Raw genomic sequence first — 22,401 nt, 5'->3', positions numbered from 1 at the left:
TAGAGTTAGGGTTAGAGCTAGGGTTAGGGTTAGGGTTAGAGTTAGGGCTAGGTTTAGGACTAGGTTTAGGACTAGAGCTATGGCTAGGGTTAGGGTTAGGGTTAGGGTTAGGGTTAGGGTTAGGCTTAGGTTAAGGGTTAGGGTCAGGGTCAGGATTAGGGCTAGTAATAGGGTTAGGGTTAAGTTTAAACCAATGTCTAGCGTTGGTTTTGGTTTTGTGTGAAGTTTTAGGCTAAGTTGGATGTTTAGGTTTTGGTCTTTTTCTTAAGTTTTGGATTAAATTAGTATATAGGTATATAATTCTAGTTAGAGTTAGGATTCTAACTTGAGAAGGGGGGGGGTAATTCACCGGGGGGGGGGGGGGTAATTGACAGGGGGGTAATTGACAGGGGGGTAATTGCTCCGGGGGTAAATACGGGGGGGGGGGAATGACCGGGGGGGTAATTTCCAGGGGGGTAATGTCCTGTAGCCACTTCGTATATATGAGATAGTAAAAAGAAAAGTAGGCTGAAATCAGAGTCAATGGTCTCAATGGCGCCTAACCAGTTGACACGTATACTTAATTGTATTGAAGGGGATCCCTTCCAACACTAAAATGAAGAACGAAGAAGAAGAGAAGAAGGTTAGATGTTTGTATCCCATGTACCGCTCATTGAACACAATTGACAGCTTTTTAAATTAGCAGTTTTGTAAATATCGGTGTCGAATGTCCCTAAGTTATAAATAATCCATCAATATCTTGAATGGTATGCTGATTAGGATATATATATATATATATATGTATATATATATATATATATATATATATATATATATATATATATATATATATATTGGGCCCCGCCCAAGCTTAATCCGCACCTGCTGTGCATACATTAAATTTTACAATTAGATTATATTACTTACTTATAGTTTGTTGTATGTGTACTTTTAATGATTATCTTTTCTCCAACGGGCCATCTTCTAACAAGAAGTTGGCGATCCTCAAAATTAAAAAGAAATAAACGCTTTTAATTATGAGCAAATGAATGATTTATTTTAAAGCTAGTGCAGAATTTATTTTTACACAAAACTAGCCATCCCAGCTAGTCATCAACATGGTAATTAAAAGGTCAACATGATCATAATTTAAATTGACGCTGCTGCAGAGGTGGAACTAGAAAAAAAAGGTCCCCCACCGCACAGAATTATTTGGTCCTCTACATATGCATATATATATATATGTATATATATATATATATATATATATATATATATATATATATATATATATATATATATATATATATATATATATATATATATATATATATATATATAAATTTAAAAATCCTCAACCTTCTGTATTAATTTAAAAATGAGTTATGAAACAATTACCTTAATCTTGATGTCATGTAATATGAGCTTTATCTTAAACTCAAATTGGTGTGCGGTATAAACACATTTATTGTGATTATAAAAACTGTAATATATGAAATTTTTGTCGGACTTCACCTAAGATTGGACGTTTTTGAAGTTCTTTATATTTTCGGTAACTAAACACTTTTAAAAAAGCCAAAAACAATGTATTTTGTTCTATTTTTCTGAATGAAAGTGTTAAACATACATCGCTTAACTATGTCACGCGTTTTTTTTAAAAAAAAACTTCAATTTTATTTTGAAAAGTTATCGGCAATGCAGAGATCAGATTACCACAAAATGTAACGTACGTTAAACAGTGTGAATATAAAATGGGACTACACACACATTTTTTTTTCGGAATTTCACCGTTTTAGTCTTACATCCTGCACCCCATATAACTTAATGTAAAAAATATTAACCTTCACCTGTTATTCATTTTGCTTTCCATAACGCGTGCAAGACGAAAAACTATTTTTGAAAACAACCTTATTTCTAACTTAGAAATGGATTAATTTTTCCCAATGCATCAAAGCGGGAATAATCTAGAATATTCCATTACATTAAAAAAAAAACGGTTTTCTGTATTAATAAATAAATTGTGGTTATAAGAACTTTATTTTGAGGTTTTTGTCGGAATTTACCTAAGATTGGATGTATTTGATATTTTGAAAATTTTCGGTAACAAAAAAACTTTAAAAAAAGGAAAAAAAAATTGCTTTGTTTTCATTTTCTAAATGAAAGATTAAACCAGACATCTACTGTGTCATGCGTTTTTTTAAAAGTATAAATATAACCCTATCTAAGATACTAAAAATACATTACAAAAAATATTTTTACAAATGTTGATACTTTGCTTCAGTGGCGTAGCCAGGATCGTCTCAATGGGGGGGGGGGGGGTCCAATTTTTACCCGGGGACAAACTTTCGATTTGCACCCCCCCTCAAACTTTCGATTTGCACCCCCCACCCTCAAACTTTTGATTTGCACCCACCCCCCCTCAAACTTTCGATTTTCACCCCCCCCCCCTCAAACTTTCGATTTGCACCCCCCTCAAACTTTCGATTTGCACCCCCCTCGTACTTTTTATATATATACCGAGGTGTCTATGGGGGGGGGGGGGGTTATGACCCCCTAATCCCCCCCCCCTGCCTACGGCACTGCTTTGCTTATTTTACAGTGGTTTATAAATTGGCTCATTCTTTTCTTTTATAACCAAAGTGATTAAAAGTCAAATTTGTTATTGTTTTTTTGACTGCTCCATTGCTTTAAACAACAATTTCTCGTCCCTCCACCCTCACCCCCTGATATATATATATATATATATATATATATATATATATATATATATATATATATATATATATATATATATATATATATATATATATATATATATATATATATATATATATATACATATATATACATATATATATACATATATATATATATATATATATATATATATATATATATATATATATATATATATGTATATATATATATATATATATATATATACTACAGTACAATAAAACATAAATCTCCCCATGTCAGAACAAGTTTTCTTGCTCTACCTCCAGTCCTAATGTAGTCCCATACAATAAAACAAATCTCCCCGTGTCTGTTTATTTTCCCACTCATGTCCACAACAGTCAGCGAAGCTGCAACAATCTGTAGGTAGCAGGTGTTGTTGCTTCGGCCATCTTTGTTCTACGTGTTAAAGAAAAGTGAGTGCCATAACATTTTGAAAAGCTGTTTTCTGGTTTTTACTAGTGCAATAGGTAAGTTCTCCTGTATATTTTACTAGTTTTATTTAAACTTCAAACCTTCATTAAAGTGCAATACAGAGTTTTTAATAAACAAGTTGCACATACTTTACATAACAGTGGCATCAGTTGACAATTTTAAGAAAAAGCACTTTAGTAGAGACGCATTCAAGATTTGTGTCTATGTTATGTAATCAAAGTGGTAATTAAAATATAAAATTACTTTAAGAAATTTCCAGGTTAATTAATTAAAAACTCAATCTATGTTTATAGACGTCGGACCTTCATCGCCATGATGATGCTTCATCTTATGCTCTTTGTATTTCTGTCAAATATCCTTTCCTTTGGTTGTGTGGACACTTATCAGATCCAGACCTTCAACAACAGCACATTTCACCACACTAAACGGTCGTTTGCTGATGGTAAAACAAATGTAAGTGTACATCGATCTAGCTCTGTTTTCTTTAGTTTATGACTTGGTTATTGTTTAATTTGTTTGGTCAAAACTTTATAGAGCTGAAACTTTTTCCACTTTAGAGTAAAAATGCAGTTTCAGACAAAAATATAAACCTAATCGGTTTAGGCCACACCAAATTCTATATTTTATAAAAGGAATTCGCTTGGAGCCGACATACGACAAAATGAAATGAAAAATCAATATTGATTAGGCAACGCAAAATAAAAACGAAAAGAATGACAAAAATAAATATATAAAAATAAGTAAAAATACACATTTAATTACACATATTATATATTATATCTTACATATTGTTAATTTGATCAGATAAATAGTTTGTTAACGAAACTATTACACAAAATATCTGTCATATTTTTATGATCACGTTTTGGTTTATAAAACTACCAAAACATATTCTGAGCTTTGATACAACAACAATTTGTCACGACGAACACAGTTGTCTTAAAAATTGTGTTGTGACTTCTAATCTGATTGTAATCTACGCAGTACCCAATCCCTTACTCTGGGGAAATTCGTTTTCCAATGTACGACGGGAAAGAGGTTATCATTGAAGGAGTGACAACGTCTTCAACGAACAGGTGACTGCATCGTATTTTATTTATTTAAGATGAAAAGTTCCAATTCCTACAGTTTAGGCAGCGTGTGTTATATACGGTTAAGTTTATACTTGATTTAATGGACCCAACGTTTTCCACGAAATGCCGTCCGTCTATTATTGTTATCATGTATAAAAATTGTGTTTTTGTCAATCAATTTTGACTTTATAGCGACCATTTAACAAAATCTCTAAAGCCTAGAAGAATATATCAGATTAGTAATTTTTTAGAAACCGTTTGACTCCGTCTAATGATTAGTTTCAATTTATTTTAAAAGTATTTTAAAGTTATTTAAAACGTATTAAATGTTTTAATAACCAAAATTTATTTATTAACACCGCAAACCAAATTTTAAATATGTAATGAAATATTCGAGATTATTCCTGGTTATTCAAATTTCAAATTTATTCAAATTTATTCAAACAACGGTTACAATTGTAGGCACAAAGGCCTTTTTTCACATTGGCCGTTCAAACAAATAACACAATTCAATAACACATAGCAGTAACAACATAGCACTAAAAATGTGGAATAAAGAAACAATGTTACATAGCTATCATACATAATGAGATAAAAAAAGAGAATATAATAGATGAATGAGAAATGTTACAATGAGTCAGTTAGGTCATTAAATAGTTTTAGTTTTAGTTTAGATTTGAATATATTTTCAGATCTAGATAGCTTTATTTTATTAGGAAGATTGTTCCACAAATTAGAACCAGAGTAGGCGAAGCTATGTTTTTGGAAAAAGGTTAAATAAGGGAATGGTAAATTAAGACGGCGATTTAATTTTATGTTAAAAGAAAATAGATTTGACAAGTAAGAGGGGGCTGTTTCGTTAGGAAAAATTAATCAATTAATACGTTAAAAATAAGGTTGTTTACAAAAATAGTGATTTATCTTGCACACGTTCTGGGAAGCAAGTTGCATAACAGTTGGCTTTTATTAATTTTTACAGTATGTTATATGGTGCAGAATGTGAGACTAAGAATGTGAAATTAGAATTAAAAACATGGGCGTAGACCCGTTTTGTATTCATACATTTTAACGTACGTTATATGAGATTCAGAATACATGCATTACATAGTAATAATATAATTGTTCTAGGTTCATAGTTGAGTTGTGTCCGAGAGCTGACTGCAGCGATGACAAACAAATGTATATGAGTGTTTGGAAGAATACAGGAAAAATTCAAATTAGTTCTAAAAAAAACGACACATGGGGACCGAAGTACACGTTTGAAGCCGCGTTACTAATGACTGGAACTGAAATTAAGATAAAACTCATAATACATGACAACAATATTAAGGTAATTGTTTCATAAATCGTTTTTAAATTAATACAAAAGGTTGACGATTTTAAAATTTTTCTCAATAGCTTTTTCAAAAAATTACTGGCTTTAGTCTAGTGATAATTAATTTTGTATTCACCAGATTTACTTTAAAGACGATTTGCTTACAGACTTGAGTCTACTAGGTGTAAACAAAGAAACAATTAAATACGTATCACTGCAAGAGAGTATTTTTGTGGAATGGATACTGTACAGTGTATGTACCTAATGCAGTATAATTATACGGTTTAAAATTAATCTTTAATATTGAATTCAGAATTCTAAATAAAAAAATTCAAAATTCAAAATTCAAATAAACATTTTTGCCACACTACCGTTTAGTACACCCCAGTGCGTGTTTTATGAAAGCCTTGAGTGTAGGTTTACCACTCTCCGTAATAATGCGTTAAAACACACTACGCAACCTCCCTGATATTACGGACGTAGTAGGACTCGCTCTGGACTCCCGATTACACTACCGCAGGGGTCCCGCGTACGGCCCCTGGCTTGATTTAATCACCGGAAGTAGTGTGCCACGGTGCCAACACGGTAGGGTGTCAGGTGTACTACTTAATTCGACGGTAAAACTGCACCAGATGCATCAGCCGGAGTTAGGGCGGTTAAGTTTCCTGAGCACTGCGGGCTCCTCCGTGAGCAATATGGCGCCGACGTTCGATTTAAAGAGTGCAATAAACTAATAAGACCATGCGTTACTATTAGGGGTAAACTGGTTGAGTCCAAGATTTTAAAGGGACCCAACGCCGGGTTAGATTTTTCATTGTGCATTTTTCCCCCACCAAAGTATGAATTTACGAATCAATAGAAAAAATTTGAAATGACCGGGATTTTTCACGGGTGCCCCCGTCTGAGATCGGATTACCCGGAGCAGGATGGGTTACTTATGATCGATAATGGGCCACATTAGTTTTAAAGAGCACCCGTCGACACTGTGGTACTTTAATCGGTTTATTTCTAGAGCGCCTCCACGACGACCTTGACACTTGAGCGGTCGCCATGGTGTGCTCTACCTTATTATTATGGAGGTAAATAACGTACACTTAAGGCGTTAACACAGGACGTCCTGTGGGGGGTTAGGTCTGGGCGAGAGTGTGAACAAACCCGCGCTCAAACAACTCAGATCCAATATAGCACAAGTGCGGTTAACACTTGAATAACTCAGTCTCAGAAACACAAAGACTAAAATTACACCATTGGTAACGCATTGATGAAATCCTCTTAAAATATTGTGTCAGCTTGCAGAAACCCGCGCGACGGGTACGCTAGCATCCTATTTAATACGTGGCTTATTTCGTCTAGGTAATCTCGGAAACCACCGTTTGCACTACTGCATTCACCGAGAAATCACCTTAGTTCGGTATTATGGTCGAATGTTGTGTCGCTATTGTAGGATGCTCTTTAAAACAGAAGTAGGCGCCACAACTGCTAACTGAGGAGAACGCGATGCTGCAGTCAACCGATCGCCGAGTCGCCGGTGGACGCGCCTGATTTGATTAGTCAGCGATTATTGTAGCCCATTGTCTCCGTAGTGTATCAGACTCTTAAATCGAACTTAGGGTCCGTTGTGCCAATGTTGGAGCTTGTGGCAGCAAATCTAACGAAATTCAATAGTATTCCTTAACGTATTACTAATAATTATTTTAAGAATGGTAGTCCCATCCCAGTTTTTGTGTCAGAATTTTTAAATTGGTAAAGTGAAGCAGCAAAATTAATAATTTTTACATGGCTAATTCCTTGATTATTTGAAATTCAAAGAAAAAATTCTATTCACAAATAATTCCATCCGTCATCAACATACAAAGTATGTATATATCTATATTCTATTTAAAAAAAGAAAAAAATTAAAAGAAAAGTAAACACAAAAATAAAATATTAAGAAAACAGTTAAATTAATATGGCACAAAGTTTTAGCTAATATTAGAATTAATTATTCCTTATGTTTTTGTTTCAGATAGCCTTTCCTGTAAGTACATTAAGGTTGACTGCGAATGAAATATTTGTTTTAATTAATACTTCTATTATATATATATATATATATATATATATATATATATATATATATATATATATATATATATATATTTATAAGTTTGGGTAAAAAAAACCAAAAATAGATTTAGTCTACTCGAGGACGTACCAGAAGAGGACACCAATACACATTGCGAGAAGATCCTGGATGTATATACGAAACAAGCCAATGTATACTAAGACACAGGAAAAAACAAATGAAGGAATGGATCTCAAATGATACTTGGAATCTCATTGAAAAGAGAAGAGAAGCAAAAATAAAAACACTAACTGGAACCGTGGAAAGCAGGGTACGGAACGATGTAGAATATAGAAGACTGCAAAAAGAGGTAAAAAGGAATGTTAGGAAGGAAAAGATAAATTAGGTAGACACATTGGCTACAGAAGCACAGGCTGCAGCTGATAAGGGAGATAGCAGAACAGTCTAAAAGATCATCAGGACTCTAACAGGCGGAATAGCAAATAGATCATCTACTATCAAGGACAAAAACGGGAGAATTCTCACAACGGAGAAACAACAACTAACAAGATGGGCTGAATACTTTGAAGAGACCCTAAACAGACCAGATCCAGAAGAAACTGCTGACTTCACTAACATAAGCCTACACTTCGAAATGTATAGAGGACCCATCCTAGAACAAGAAATAATAGAAGCTACTCAAAAAACAAAAAGCAATCAGGCTCCAGGATAGGACAGAATCACTACGGAGATGCTAAAGGCAGACCCAAAAATAGGTGCAGAAACTCTATCAGGGATCTTCAATAAAGTATGGAATGAAGAAAAAGTCCCAGATTCTTGGAAACGGGGAATCATCATTAAATTACCCCAAAAGAGCGACCTTAATGTTTGTGAGAACTGGAGAGACATTAACCTTCTGTCAGTACCAGGAAAAATCGTCTTATTACAAAGAATAAGGAAAGGAATTAATGCAAGCCTTCGTGAAGAACAAGCTGGCTTCAGGGCCAACAGGTCATGTAATGACAAAATATTCGTCTTGCGCACTATAGTGGATCAGTCCCTGGAGTGGAATTCGTCTCTCTACATCAACTACATAGATTTTGAGAAAGAATTCAATAGCATCCACCACCCATCATTATGGAAGATACTAGAGCTATATGGCTTCCCAGGAAAAGTCATAAACATACTTAAGGACATCTACTATGACAACCAATGCTGTGTGCGACATGAAAATCAGCAAAGTGAATGGTTCAAGGTAAAAACAGGAGTCAGGCAGGGCTGTGTCATCTCACCTATCATCATTTTGGTGTCATAGACTGGATTATGTGAAGAGCCACTGAGGATAAGCCAAGAGAAATTGTTTGGGAACTTACCAACCACCTGGAGGACTGTGACTTTGCTGATGACTTGGCTTTACTCTCACATGCCCAAAAAGACATCCAAGCAAAAACCACGAAAATAGAGCAAATTGCTAAAAGCGTTGGGCTAAAGATAAACTCCGGGAAAACCAAAAGTGCTCTCAAGACCTTTGCTAATGGAGCAGAGCTAGAAGAGGTCGAAGACTTTAAGTACCTCGGCAGCTATATATCAGCAAATGGCAGCATGGAGAAAGAAATAGCCACCAGAATAGCAATGGCAGCACAGGCTTTAAACAGACTTGCTAAGATCTGGAAATCATCATCACTGCAGCATAGAACTAAAATAAGGATCTACAAGTCTAATGTACGTTCTGTACTCCTCTATGCTGCAGAGTCATGGAAACTAAACAAGAAAGGAGAGATCCGACTTAGAGGCTTTGAAAGAAGATCCCTCCAACGTATCCCCAGATTAAAGTGGGACGACAAAGTCCAGAACAAGGAAATATGGCGAAGGACAGGATTAAACGACATTGTTTCAGAAGTTCGAATGAGGAGATGGAGCTGGCTGGGCCATGTCCTACGCATGAGCAAAAGAAGACTCCCCAACATGGCGCTGATTTCGAACCCGCCTGGAAAGCGAAAGAGAGGAAAACCACTGGGAACATTGAGAAGAGAGATGGAAGAAAAAGTGCAGGCTACTGGCAAGACCAGGCATGAACTGAAGCGGCTCGCCCAGGACAGAGTGGAATGGCGGAGAATTGTTGCTGCCTTATACTCCACAAAGAGTGATGAGGATTAAGTAAGTAATTATATGTATATATATATATATATATATATATATATATATATATATATATATATATATATATATATATATATATATATATATATATATATTTATATATATATAAGTTTGGGCCCAAAACCCCAAAAACATTTCTGCAGGGGTGGGGGGGGGGGGGGGGGGGTTGCTGTTTTTCTAGTCCCATCACGGCAGAATACCTTTTAAATTATGATTTTGTTGACCTTTTAATTGCCTTGGCTATGACTGGCCGGAGTTGGGTTACATTTTTAAAATTCTGCACTGGCATAATTAATTTATTTGTCTCAAATTATAAGCTATTAATTCTATCCCATTATGAGGGTCACGTACTTCCTGTTAAAAGATGGCCGGTTGGAGAAAAGATAATCATTAGAGGAACACCAACAGGGAACACTGTGTAAGTGTTATAATTAATTTGTACATGTACATTAATGCACAATTGAATGTTTACAGAAGTTAACAGTTTATTTATGTTACTATCACTTAAAAAAACACTTTTATTCTTTTTAATTTAATTATTTAAAAAAAACTGTATATGCACGATTACAATGCTCCCTTTATACTCTGTAAAAAGTAAAGAACGGACATGTTTTAATTATCTCAAAAAGAACAAGTTCAGTGAATGTTTCTACTCCATTCTTAAAAAGAATTCCTTCTCTTAAATATTATTAATATAAGGCACATAAAAATTGACAGCTATATTACGGAATTAGTTTCAAACTAAATATTATAAAAGCGAAAAAGCATAAGAATAAAACGAACACGAAAAAGCATTAGAGATATCTAACTTCCGTGTTTCATACACTTTTGATGTTAAAATTTATTGCAATTTTCCACGGGCATAAATGAGATCAATACGGTTTTTACTTTCTCGTGTATACATTGTATAGTGAAAGTATTGTAATCGTGAAAAAAATAAAATAAAAAATAAAGATTTTTGCAAATCTCGACGTTTTACACCTCCCTGAGTCGGAAAACATAATTTTGCAATCTTGTCCGCATGTCTTTGTGTGTGCATGTATGTGTGTCTGTAAACACGATAACATAAGTACCGTTATAGCTAGAATGTTGAAATTTCATATATAAGTATAATATAAAATTTGTAGATCCGTATACACTTTAGAAAAATGTCCGATAACCGGAAGTGGAACGTTTTCTAATTTTAATTTTTCAAAGGCCTATAACTTGAGTACTCTTTCAGATAGATAAATGAATTTTCGCATAATAGTAAAAGATATAATTTTCTGCCTACTCTCAATCTTTGAGTAATTTCCACTTTCCGGAAGTAGTAATTTACGATTTAAAAAAAAACGCATTTGAATTTATAAAGTACTAATAATATCCCACACTATTATGCACATTTTGTTTGGAGTTCACTTGGTGTGCAATTCTTTTTTTTTCTACGAGGTTCCATTCTATTATAAAACGTTTAAGTAATTAAAAATTGATTAAAAATATTGTCTATATCTCGAGTTGCATTCCCCAGTAGTGTAGTTGTATAAGAATATTCGAGAACGTTTAGGGGAGATCACTCCCGGTTCATTATTTATTATTTCAGGCAAGAAATTAGTTGAGCTTATTTCTGTGTTTCTTTTTCGTCTAATACCAGATCTGCTTTGCAATGAAATATGCTTAAGAACTACGTTAGGAAGATGTTTAATGTAAAATTTAGTCTACTGTAAGCCCTGCTCGGGGGCTGGGAGGGGGGATAACTACTATCTATCTATCTACCCTTCCCTAGGCTTATCTAAATTAACTGCCCGGTCAGTGCAACAGTGGTAGACCCACGGTGGTGACACCCTAACCTTAGTCTAGATAAAAACACAAAAAAACTTTAACAATTTAATAAAAATTATTTAACAGAAATGGAACCAATAATAAAAACGTAAACATTAAGACAAATTCAAAACATCCTAATCCAACTCTAAACAAACAAAACACACAACGTTTGATGGGATATTATGTACCTTCGATGTCTCGGATAGTCTAAGCTCTGACCACACAGACCACCTTCCGATCCCCTACGACAACCGAAACGCCATCTAATATCTACACCACATGTCAAAAAAAAAAACAACAACAAAACACTACATACAAAATAATACGTACCAAACAATACGTACTAAACACCCAGCCAGGTTGCACAAGCAAATTCACTTGAAGGGAGGGGGGGGGGGGGGGGGAAGAAAAGAATAAAAAAAAAACATAAATAAAATGCATGTAAAATATATATAGACATATATAGACATGTTTAACATACTACCTACTACTACTAAAGATACCTAGCTAAAGTTTCGAGTGAAATACTGATCCCTACTACTAACACTAATCTTAGACTACTAAAATCCATTCTCAAAACCACAACTAACGACTGTCTTACCAAGAAAATAGCAAATCAAAAATAACGTGTAAAACAAACTCATTGTAGAACCAATCTTTCCTACACCAGGAGCAGCCCGAAGCCATTGGTCTACCTACACAACATCTACATTGATAACAATAAAGTTAACACACCCCGTTAAGGCCCCAATAAAGGCAGACACAAAGCAAGTGCTGCTCAACATGACGTTGCACAAAACATCACACACATTAAATTTAAGGTAAACTAAAACTCGAGAGACAAACTAAAATGTACTAAGAACTGTTTTAGACAACTACAACAAAATTACTTGTTACTAAGCCCAACTTAGTCATCGTGGGGAACCCACAATAACAATTGATTAAAATAATAAAGTAAAATACACACACGCATTCACACCAGTTTAGGAAACACTCCTAAACATATCGACCTAAATAACGTGGTCCAAAAACACACGCCAAGGGTTTAGGAAAAACAAAAGTAATTTTAAAATCTTTAGAAAACGAGAAAAATCGGCAGTCGCTTTCATACCAATCACAAATATAAAAAAAATATATAAAAAAAATACCTCCACGCACTAGGTGCGCCAAGCGCCCACACAGAAACTGACCAGAACTACATTCTGGTTATATGGTGAAAAAGAACTAATTCTGGCAGTCACTCGGCCTTAAATACCATGTGACTTGGCGGAAGGGGAAACATATATAGGGAAATGTATATATTAGGGGAAATATATATATATATATATATATATATATATATATATATATATATATATATATATATATAAATATATATATATATATATATATATATATATATATATATATATATATATATATATATATATATATATATATATATGAAAATTTATAGCGGCCCGGCACAGTGCTGACCCTTCATATCGTTATTGTTGTTGTCTTCGTTATCTATGCGGTGTTGGTGTTAGTTAATTATACCACTTCAGTGATCAAAAGACGTGAAAAGTTATAAACAGTAATTGAGTTATCTGAATCATTCAGTAATAAAAAAAAATGTTGTATTGCCATAAGCTAACGTGGCTGGTTAATTAACATCAATACTGCTTTCTTTGGAAGCTCAGTACCCATGACTGCAAACTTGAAATGAACACTTGTCAAACGATATCTACGGTGTGATCTTGTTCATTGTTTGACTTTTCTTGAAAGTAATTTCTTCTTGTATTATTTCCGTGTAGCAGTCATTTTCTCCCGTAGGGTCTGTCTCCACCACCAAGGGATGGTATTAAACATACACAAGTCGTGTGGGTTGGTTTTATGATCCTTTCATGTCTAGATGTACAATCCTCTTTTTTAGTTTTGTCAATCCTTTCATATATGTAACATACACATTTTATCAAATGTATACACGCAAGCTCCGGTGTGTTTTTTTTGTAGATATGTTTAGAATGTTATACTTAGGTTGTTGATTAATTAGTGCTCATTTAATTTAGGTTTACGGTCGACTTGGCATGTACTGGGGAAGGAAAATCTGCTCTTGCAGCGCTCTTTAGAGTTGTATTTAATGATGTTAACCACGTGAACACTGTAATTATAAATGATCTATTTAACGGTACCTATGGAAAGGCAGCAGCTATGTATGATTTCCCCTTTCAAATCAATGTACCTTTCACGATGGTGTGGGTGCTACGCCCACCTCTCTTGCAGGTAAGCTTTGACATCGTTTGATCAATTATTAGTTTGTTTGATGTGATATCCAACTATACAACTGAGATAAATTATGCTGCTTAAGACGACTAACAAATGCTCAAACTAAATTTGTGTGCTAGTAAGATTTACGCTAATTACTTTAAAAGTGGTTGAATTTTACTAAAGAGTCTTACCGGCTTTTTTCTTTATACGACAGAGTCAACAATACTTAGAATCAACTATAGGCCTACTTGTAGTCGGCGATATTTAGAATCGACAATATTTAGAATTGATGATTCTTAAAATCGAAAATACTTTGACTCTGTGACATTAGATATTGACGATACTCAGAGTTGTCTTTAATTAGAATCGACGATACTTAGAGTAGCGATACTCATCATTGGAGAGGAAAATAGATTAAACATATTTCCAGAAGAAAGTTTACCGCCCCCCAACGAAATGGAATTTATATAGAAATTAAATACTTTTACCATTGTCCGCTCCCCGAAAGGAAATGTTGTCCGACCCCCCTCCCCCCCGCCCCGAAAATATCAAGTGCCCCCAGGAAAAAATTCTGGAAAAAAAAAACAATGCATTTTTCCAACTTCGACAGTATTTCCACACAAAAAAAAATGTGTAGCTACTATATTTGTATCAACTAATTTTGGGAAATAAGATGTTGATATTTTCTATTAAAATAACTACTTTAACTTTTTTCAGATTACAGTTACTACTGCTGAGAGTTCTAGCACGAAAGATTACTTTAAAACCAACCTTAGTTCATGCTATAACCAAATAGAGCATTGGGGACAATTGACAATACCTCTGCTTCATATGACTTAAACAACTATTTCTTCCTGTGAACAATTGAGTTTGCTTAAGGGAAATAAAACTATTGTTGTTGCTTCATTTTTTAATAGTTTAAATTCATAAATAAAACAAAACAAAACAGGTCGATGCATTAAGGTCATAACACCACAAACCAGTATTTTATTGACAATATCTCTGCTTCGTATGACTTAAACATCTATTTCTTCCTGTGAACACATTAATTCGCATAAGGGAAATGAAACAAATGCTGTTGCTTAATTTTTTTAAGTTTAAATTCAAGAGCTTTCCAGGCGTCTCTGTCCTGGGCTAGTCTCTCCAACTGTCCCCAGGTGTATCCAATCTTCTTGGAGTCTTCTTCCAGATCACGTCTCTAGGTCTTTCTTGGTCTGCCTCTCCTCCTCCTGCCTTATCGATTCCAGGTGAGGGCCTGACTTTTTATGGTGGATACAAGCATCTCTACTCCAGCTGGCAGTTGATTTTTCCGTTGCCATAGAACATCATATCTGACGGTTTTAGGCCAACGAATTAGCAGGATCTTTCTGGGGCATGAGTTTATAAATGATTGTATTTTCTTCTTATGTTTAGCAGTAATTTTTTTGACAAAAAGCATCTTTTTTTTCAACCAAAATTGAATATTTTTACAAGCTTTTATTTATCTCACTTTCTCTGTCTGTCGTCAGTCGTCAGTCTGTCGTCAGTCTGTCTGTCTTGATCGAAACGCCCGAGCGAAATTGCAGGCACTTCTAAGTGACTGATACGGTTCGTAGTTGGTACGTGGGTAAAAACGTGATGACAAATGATCTCAGGACAAATGATTTTAGACAAAACATCTCTGACAAAATATCTCACGGACAAATGATCTCAGGACAAATGATCTCAAGACAAATAATCTCAAGGACAAATTATCTCACGGACGGTGTTGTAGAAAAATGATAAATCCATGGTTTTGGATTTTTACAAAATTTAGCATTTGGTAATTTAGTTTGATATTTTTGTTTCACTTAAATCAACCAATCACATATCAGACAAATTGTTACCGACCCTCCTCCATGGCAAAGATTGTTCCAGACACGATCGTTTCAGTGTCTATATTTTCGCACGGTCAAAGGGGGGTTATTCAAGAAAATTGGAATCTTTCAAAAACGCCATCAGAATTAGCTCCCTTAATTGTTAAAACGTAACATATATTGACCCTAAACAGCCTTCAATATATATAATTCTCTTCATGGAGACCATGTGAGACACCATGTAAACGTACGCCGTTACTCCCCCGGGAATGAAAGGGAGGGTAGTGTCGAATTCAATCACGACGAAGTACTGAAAAGTAGAAAATAAAACAACTAAATAGCGGCGTATGATTCGCCGCGGGTCAGCTCGTATATTTTAATTATCTACGTGGGGACCATGCGGGACACCACCAACACCACCCTCGCCTACTATGCATATCGCTACCACCCCCACCCCCACCAGTTTGGTGAGCTGTGGTACACGCGAAATGTTTACAATCGTAGAGCCGGGTCGAATTAGTGACGGCCATTAGGGGCAGACAATTTAAAAGAAAACAGGATTTGAAACTAAGGGGAGTAATAACAAGTTCTGCTTGATCTTTTCATTGTTATCTGTAAACTGTTGTTACAGACGGCTGCTTTCACGGGGGCTGGATAGGGGAGAGAGGGATTGAAAGTGAGGTGTGAGGATAATCGTCCTTCACGAGCTACTGATAGTGTTTTAAAGCAAAATAGTTTCTGTCGCAGTCGAATTCACAAATTATAAATTACTGAAAAGTAGAAAATAAAACAACTAAATAGCGGCGTCGGGTCGGCTCGTCATTTATAATTTTAAAAAATAAAATATAAGAAGATTAAAAAATAAAATAAAAAGCTTTTATATGCACTGAAAATAAGAAAATAAGACCAATCTTCTTTCTTAAATATAAGCTATGGTGCCTCACGAGATCTTTAACATATTTTAGCGACCAAAGTATTTATATAAGTGTAAGCCCTGCTAGGGGGGATACTAGAATCTATCTAACTGTCCGGGTCAGTGCAACCGTGGTGAAACCCACGGTGGTTATATCTTATCCTTAGTCTAAATAAAAAACTACTAAAATAAAACAAAAACTTTAACAATTAATAAAATTTATTTACCAAAAATATGGAACCAATGGAAAATCACAAAAAAAGAGTAGATAAAAACTACTGACACAAAACAGACAAAACAAAACCAAACAAAACAAAACACCCAATTTCGGACTACGTCCTAGAAAAGGGAAAACAAATAAATTAATTATTATACAAAAAAAGTTATATACAAAGCATTAACCACAGGCTGGCTGGATTACATCTCAACAGCCTGCAGGTAGTTCACACAGAACATACTTTAACAATTAACTGGAACACTACCAGGACACTGAGCTCAAACTACTAGCTCAACACAGTTACCAGCCTAACAAAAGGCTCATGTAAAATAAAATCTATTAATAACATGCGCACATCCACAGTGACTTAGAATGAACCAAACACTCTCCTGGGGATCAACAAGATCACCACAGGAAGCGAAAGGTCACTATAATGGCATAAAAATATTATAACCAGCCTACAGCTACAAGTACATAACCAAACCCGACAGTCAGGAACGAACCGTGACTGTGGGTCAAGTAACAATAACTCCACTACTTAACCCAACAGCCAGGAGTAAACCATGACTGCGGGTCAAGTCTAAAAATACCTTTATCCCTGGCTTAACACCAGCCCAAGGGATACAACCAATAAAATGTGTGTACCACCTAACCCAACAGCCAGGAGTAAACCATAACTGTGGGCCAAGTATAAATAAGCATTATCCCTGGCTTAACACAAGCCCAAGAGATACAACAAAGTAACAAAATAACCATAACATAATAATATAATAAAACTCAGAATCTGAGTCCACATGGTCTGACCAAACCACAATGGCGGTCAGAAAACAGCCACAAAAAAACTTATGGCCAGCAACCAAAAATAAACAGCATAGCAAAAAAATAAACATCTTTCTAACTTACCAGGTCTGTGAAGAACACATACACAAAATAAATACGGCTGGATGGTAATCTTTATAATCGATGACAAGAGAGTCTTCCTGCTCTCTTCATCGCCTTCCACACACCAAAAAGACAGACTCGAACCAGCCGGAAATCGACTTCCACATACCTCACACACTACACGTAAACAAATAGTCCCTAATTCACGGATAAAACGAACGCCACGAAACATGCAACAGAATTATATAAAAAGACACTTAATATAAACAATGACAACAATATAAACGAAATATATACAAACGAGCTATAAACAGGGACATAAACAGTGAGACAGCGGCGCCATAATACGGGACTACACAACAAAAAACTACGAACAATTTACGACATGAAACGAAACGATACATTCGCCTTCTAAGTTACAAATAATAATAATACACTCCAGCCGCTCACATAAGGGGGCAAATTACTTTTTTTCTTATTTTCAGTGCATTCAAAAGCGTGATATTATAAGGGTTTTATGTTGTTTTGTTTTCCAATTTAATGTCATTCACTCGAAAACAAATGTAAGCCATGCTAGGATTATCTTACTACTGTCCTGTCAGTGCAAGACCGGCTAAACCCAGACTGGTTATTAACCTTAACCTTAGACTAAATAAAAGCAAAAAAAAATTAACAGTTAATTACATTTATTACATGGAACCTATCAAAATAAAAAAGGTGAAAAAAGTACAGAATACACAAAACACGACTAAACAAAACAGCCACGCATGAGGTGCGCCACGCGCCCACACAGAAACCGACCCGATCTACATCTCGCCTCGGGTAAAAAAAACGAAATTATCCGAGCAGTCAGTTTTTATACTGACCGCTTCGGGCGGAAGGGGAATCCCCGTAGCCACTGTCCAGTGGACCATTCACTCACAGATTCGCACACAATAAAATATTTCAAAATAAATAATCCATTCACCCGCTCACATTTACCCCTGTTTTAAAGCTTACAGTCCCTGTAAGCAAATAAATGCATCCAACAAACTTAACAAAACAAATTCACCCTATCTCTTACATCAAGCCCATAAGCTTGAATGCAAGATAAAAAAACAATTTACAATAACACATAATCTTGCGTCTGGGCTCCCAAAATAAATTCTGTCATTGTACCAGAGGCACCAAGATAATGTTCCTTACACCGAGGTCCCTAGCCGTGCTACTGGTCGTGTCATTCTTTCATGCGCTGAGTTAGCTAAGGAAGGGGGGGGGGTGTCTGTCTAGATCAGAAGCTAATAATGGCACACTTTGCTGAGTGCACGCTGCCTTTCCATCCCGTCCACCTTGGCCCACTGTACAACACACCGTGTATTTGGTTCTGGCCTCAGCGTAAGACCACCGGTAAAGCGTCTGCTTAGTTGGTCCAGATATGACGCAACCGTCTTGCACCACTGTCTCTCGTGCTTATGCCCGCCTCCAATGACCGTGTGTACGCCTCGACACACCTGCGGGGCGGGTGTCCAGTTAGCCCTCTTAGTGGGTCAAGAGAAGACGCAAACGCCTAGCACCACTGGCTCTCAGTCTGTTCCACGCCCCCATGATAGTGCCTTGGTATAGACACACCTGCGGGGCGGTGTCCAGGTAGCCCTCTTTGTGAGTCAAGAGATGACGCCATAAGCCGTTCGTTGGTCACCGGTCTGCCTCACACACCAGATCCGTGCCACGCCCGTGTGTGTTGTCCAGTCTAGCCCACACGAGGCTGCCATCTACAGCACACACCTATCAAAATAAAAAAGATGAAAAAGTACAGAATACACAAAACACGACTAAACAAAACACCCACGCATGAGGTGTGCCACGCGCCCACACAGAAACCGACCCGATCTACATCTCGCCTCGGGTAAAAAAGAAAGAAATGTTCCGAGCGGTCAGTTTTTATACTGACCGCTTCGGGCGGAAGGGGAATCCCCGTAGCCGCTGTCCAGTGGACCATTCACTCACAGATTCGCACACAATAAAATAATACAAAATAAATAATCCATTCACACGCTCACACAAAAGCTGACACTATATAGGAAACAGCAACACAGAAAAAAATGTAATCTTTAAAAGACAGCCTTCTGTCCCTTAGTCTTAACAGGGAACCACTTGTCATGTTTGAGCTTTGCTAATCACGAAACAATCGATGTGTGATTTTTCTGGCTTGAAAGTCGGCAGTAAAAACTGAAACAAAAAATCGGAGTTACATCACTACACAAAAGACTTTCAAGAAATATTCCGAATCAGCAAAAGATAACGGACAGTGTTAGTAAACATTTTATTTAAAATTTAATTGCAAGACATACAATTTTAATTGATGAGATTTACCCTATTATTTAGTTTTTATAATTGATTTGTTTTAAACATGATATTGTGTTGACCATGATAAATCAAGGTTTTCCCATCATGAGCTTTACCTACTCGACCGCGCAAACAACTTTGGGTATTATTTCCGTCCATTTCGTGATAGAGAAGCAATAAGGATAGTTATTAGGTAGCTATTTGTAGCTATATCTGAAGTGGTTCAATGGTCGACCGGTTTTTTTTTCGGTATTCTTAATATGTTGGAGAAATATGGTTAGATAGCCAGATAAGGGTAGAAACCAACTATGCATTGTTTTAAGTCTGTTCTCTCTCTTTGCAAATAAGTGGTGACGGAGGTTTGCCTTTTATTTATTTCATTAAAGATTGCCTCATCTCGATATGATAGTTAGACCTATCCCTTGCAGTATATATCCGCATTTTCTATGTGTAAGTCGGCCTTATAGCCTGTCTGCCTTATGTTAGGTTGACCTTTTTTTTACAATCTTCAACGTCTGGTGTAATGAAGTAAAAAATATTGCTACCATTTTTCCATCTATAAATCAATTTGTTATTATCTTTAACTACAAGATGAACGTTGTAAAAACCAACATGTAATTTACAGTAATTGATTTCTTTTGCAACGATTACTCGACAACGTTTGCTTTAACCTCAGCATTTGTAATCGATCTAGTTCAATAATGGAGTCTTTTCAAGTCTAGCCATGTAATGACCTAGCTAGTAAATAATAAAAACTGCTAGAAAATGTTGGTCATATGTATACACGTTTTTTAATTACATACACATACCGGTACTTATAAACAAACTCGCTTTATATTTCTAGTATTTGTACTTGTCAACACTAAACTACTTATCTATGCGTCATGTATTTTCTAACCCTAAGTTGTCTGCTGGTGCCAAATGTTTTCCTCCCCCCCCCCCCACAGTGATGGCGGTAGGCATGTCTGGTTTACATCTGTAGTTCGGATGGTGGACGGCCTAAGCTATCGAGACCATGGCGGTAGACATGTCTGGTTTACATCTGTAGTTCGGATGGTGGACGGCCTAAGCTATCGAGACCATGGCGGTAGGCATGTCTGGTTTACATTTGTAGTTCGGATGGTGGACGGCCTAAGCTATCGAGACCATGGCGGTAGACATGTCTGGTTTACATCTGTAGTTCGGATGGTGGACGGCCTAAGCTATCGAGACCAGACCAGGTACAGAACCCAGGCTCTCTGGTTTGTATATTGACGTCATCGACTCATGTTGCTGTTTGCCATGAGAACCGTAGTTTTGTTGGTGCTAGAATAGATTGCTCGTATTGGCTTGTCACATTACATTAAATATATTAAAATTGCAATTAGAGATATGCTATTAGATAGACAGTTTAGGTGGACTTATCGATCATGAGATAATCCTACAACATTAGATGGACGAAGCTAGATCAAAGCTGATTGCTTATCTATTGATTGAAGGGCTATGAAAACACACCTATGCACCAAGGTGGCCGCTCGCTTTGTTGGCGGAAAGCCCTAAAGACTTCCGCCCTCCGTGGAAATACTATTTTCATTTAAAGTTAATTGTTATATTTCAGTCACACAATAGTGATCTAGTGACTAATGCTTAAAGACAGCGACCAATGCTGACATTGTCGGCGCCAAGTTATGTAGTGCCCTAGGCAAAACTTTAAAAAATGACGCCGTGCCCCGCCGAAATTGTTTTTCAAGTCCATATATATATATATATATATATATATATATATATATATATATATATATATATATATATATATATATATACATATACTACAGTACAGTACAATAAAACGTTAATCACCCCTGGCTGAAGAAGTTTATCTCGCTCTACCTGCAATCTTAGTTTCGCCCTTTACACAATTATATAATACGAGCCGACCCGCGGTGTATCATACGCCGCTATTTAGTTGTTGTTTTTTCTACTTTTCACTAATTCATAATTTGTGAATTCGACAGTACCAATGCTGCCACTGAAAATATTTGCTTTAAAACACTAAACCCCCATTTACCCCCCCCCCCCCCCCCCCCCGTGAAAGCAGCCTCCTCTTAGTTACCTCCTTTAAGTTTAAAAGCGTTTCAAAATAAATTATCTGCCCCTAATAGCCGTCACTCAAACATTTCGCGCGAACCACAGCTCACCAGACCATGTGAGGTGGGGGGGGGGGGGGGGTAGTAGCGATAGAGAGGAAGAGAGGGGACAGAAAGGCGCTTATAAATATAGATTTTCTGCCACTTATAATTCTGTTACTGCTTTACAAGGAAACACAAATCTCCCATTTTTTGAACAAGTTTATCTTGCTCTACCGCCAGTCCTAATGTCGACCCATACAATAAAACATAAATCTCCCCTTGTCTGAACTAGTTTATTACTCCACTCATGTCCACAACAGAAGCCGACACTA

The 22,401-nt window shown here is 36.1% G+C and overlaps 1 protein-coding gene across 1 annotated transcript; it reads left to right on the top strand.

Annotated features, from left to right (window-relative positions):
- Positions 1 to 595: 595 nt before the first annotated feature.
- On the top strand, positions 596 to 8,312 carry LOC131951879 (uncharacterized). The gene is made up of 7 exons (XM_059314335.1): positions 596 to 622; positions 3,178 to 3,185; positions 3,444 to 3,603; positions 4,135 to 4,226; positions 5,352 to 5,553; positions 7,544 to 7,555; positions 8,103 to 8,312. The coding sequence occupies exons 1-7, from the start codon at positions 596 to 598 to the stop codon at positions 8,310 to 8,312; spliced, it is 711 nt and encodes a 236-aa protein (XP_059170318.1).
- The last annotated feature ends 14,089 nt before the right edge of the window (positions 8,313 to 22,401 follow it).

The sequence above is a fragment of the Physella acuta genome, unplaced genomic scaffold (genome assembly GCF_028476545.2).
Source record: "Physella acuta isolate Inbredline_101_S28 unplaced genomic scaffold, ASM2847654v3 ptg000008l, whole genome shotgun sequence".
Lineage (NCBI taxonomy): Eukaryota > Metazoa > Mollusca > Gastropoda > Physidae > Physella > Physella acuta.
This window is presented reverse-complemented; position numbering and strand designations above follow the sequence as displayed.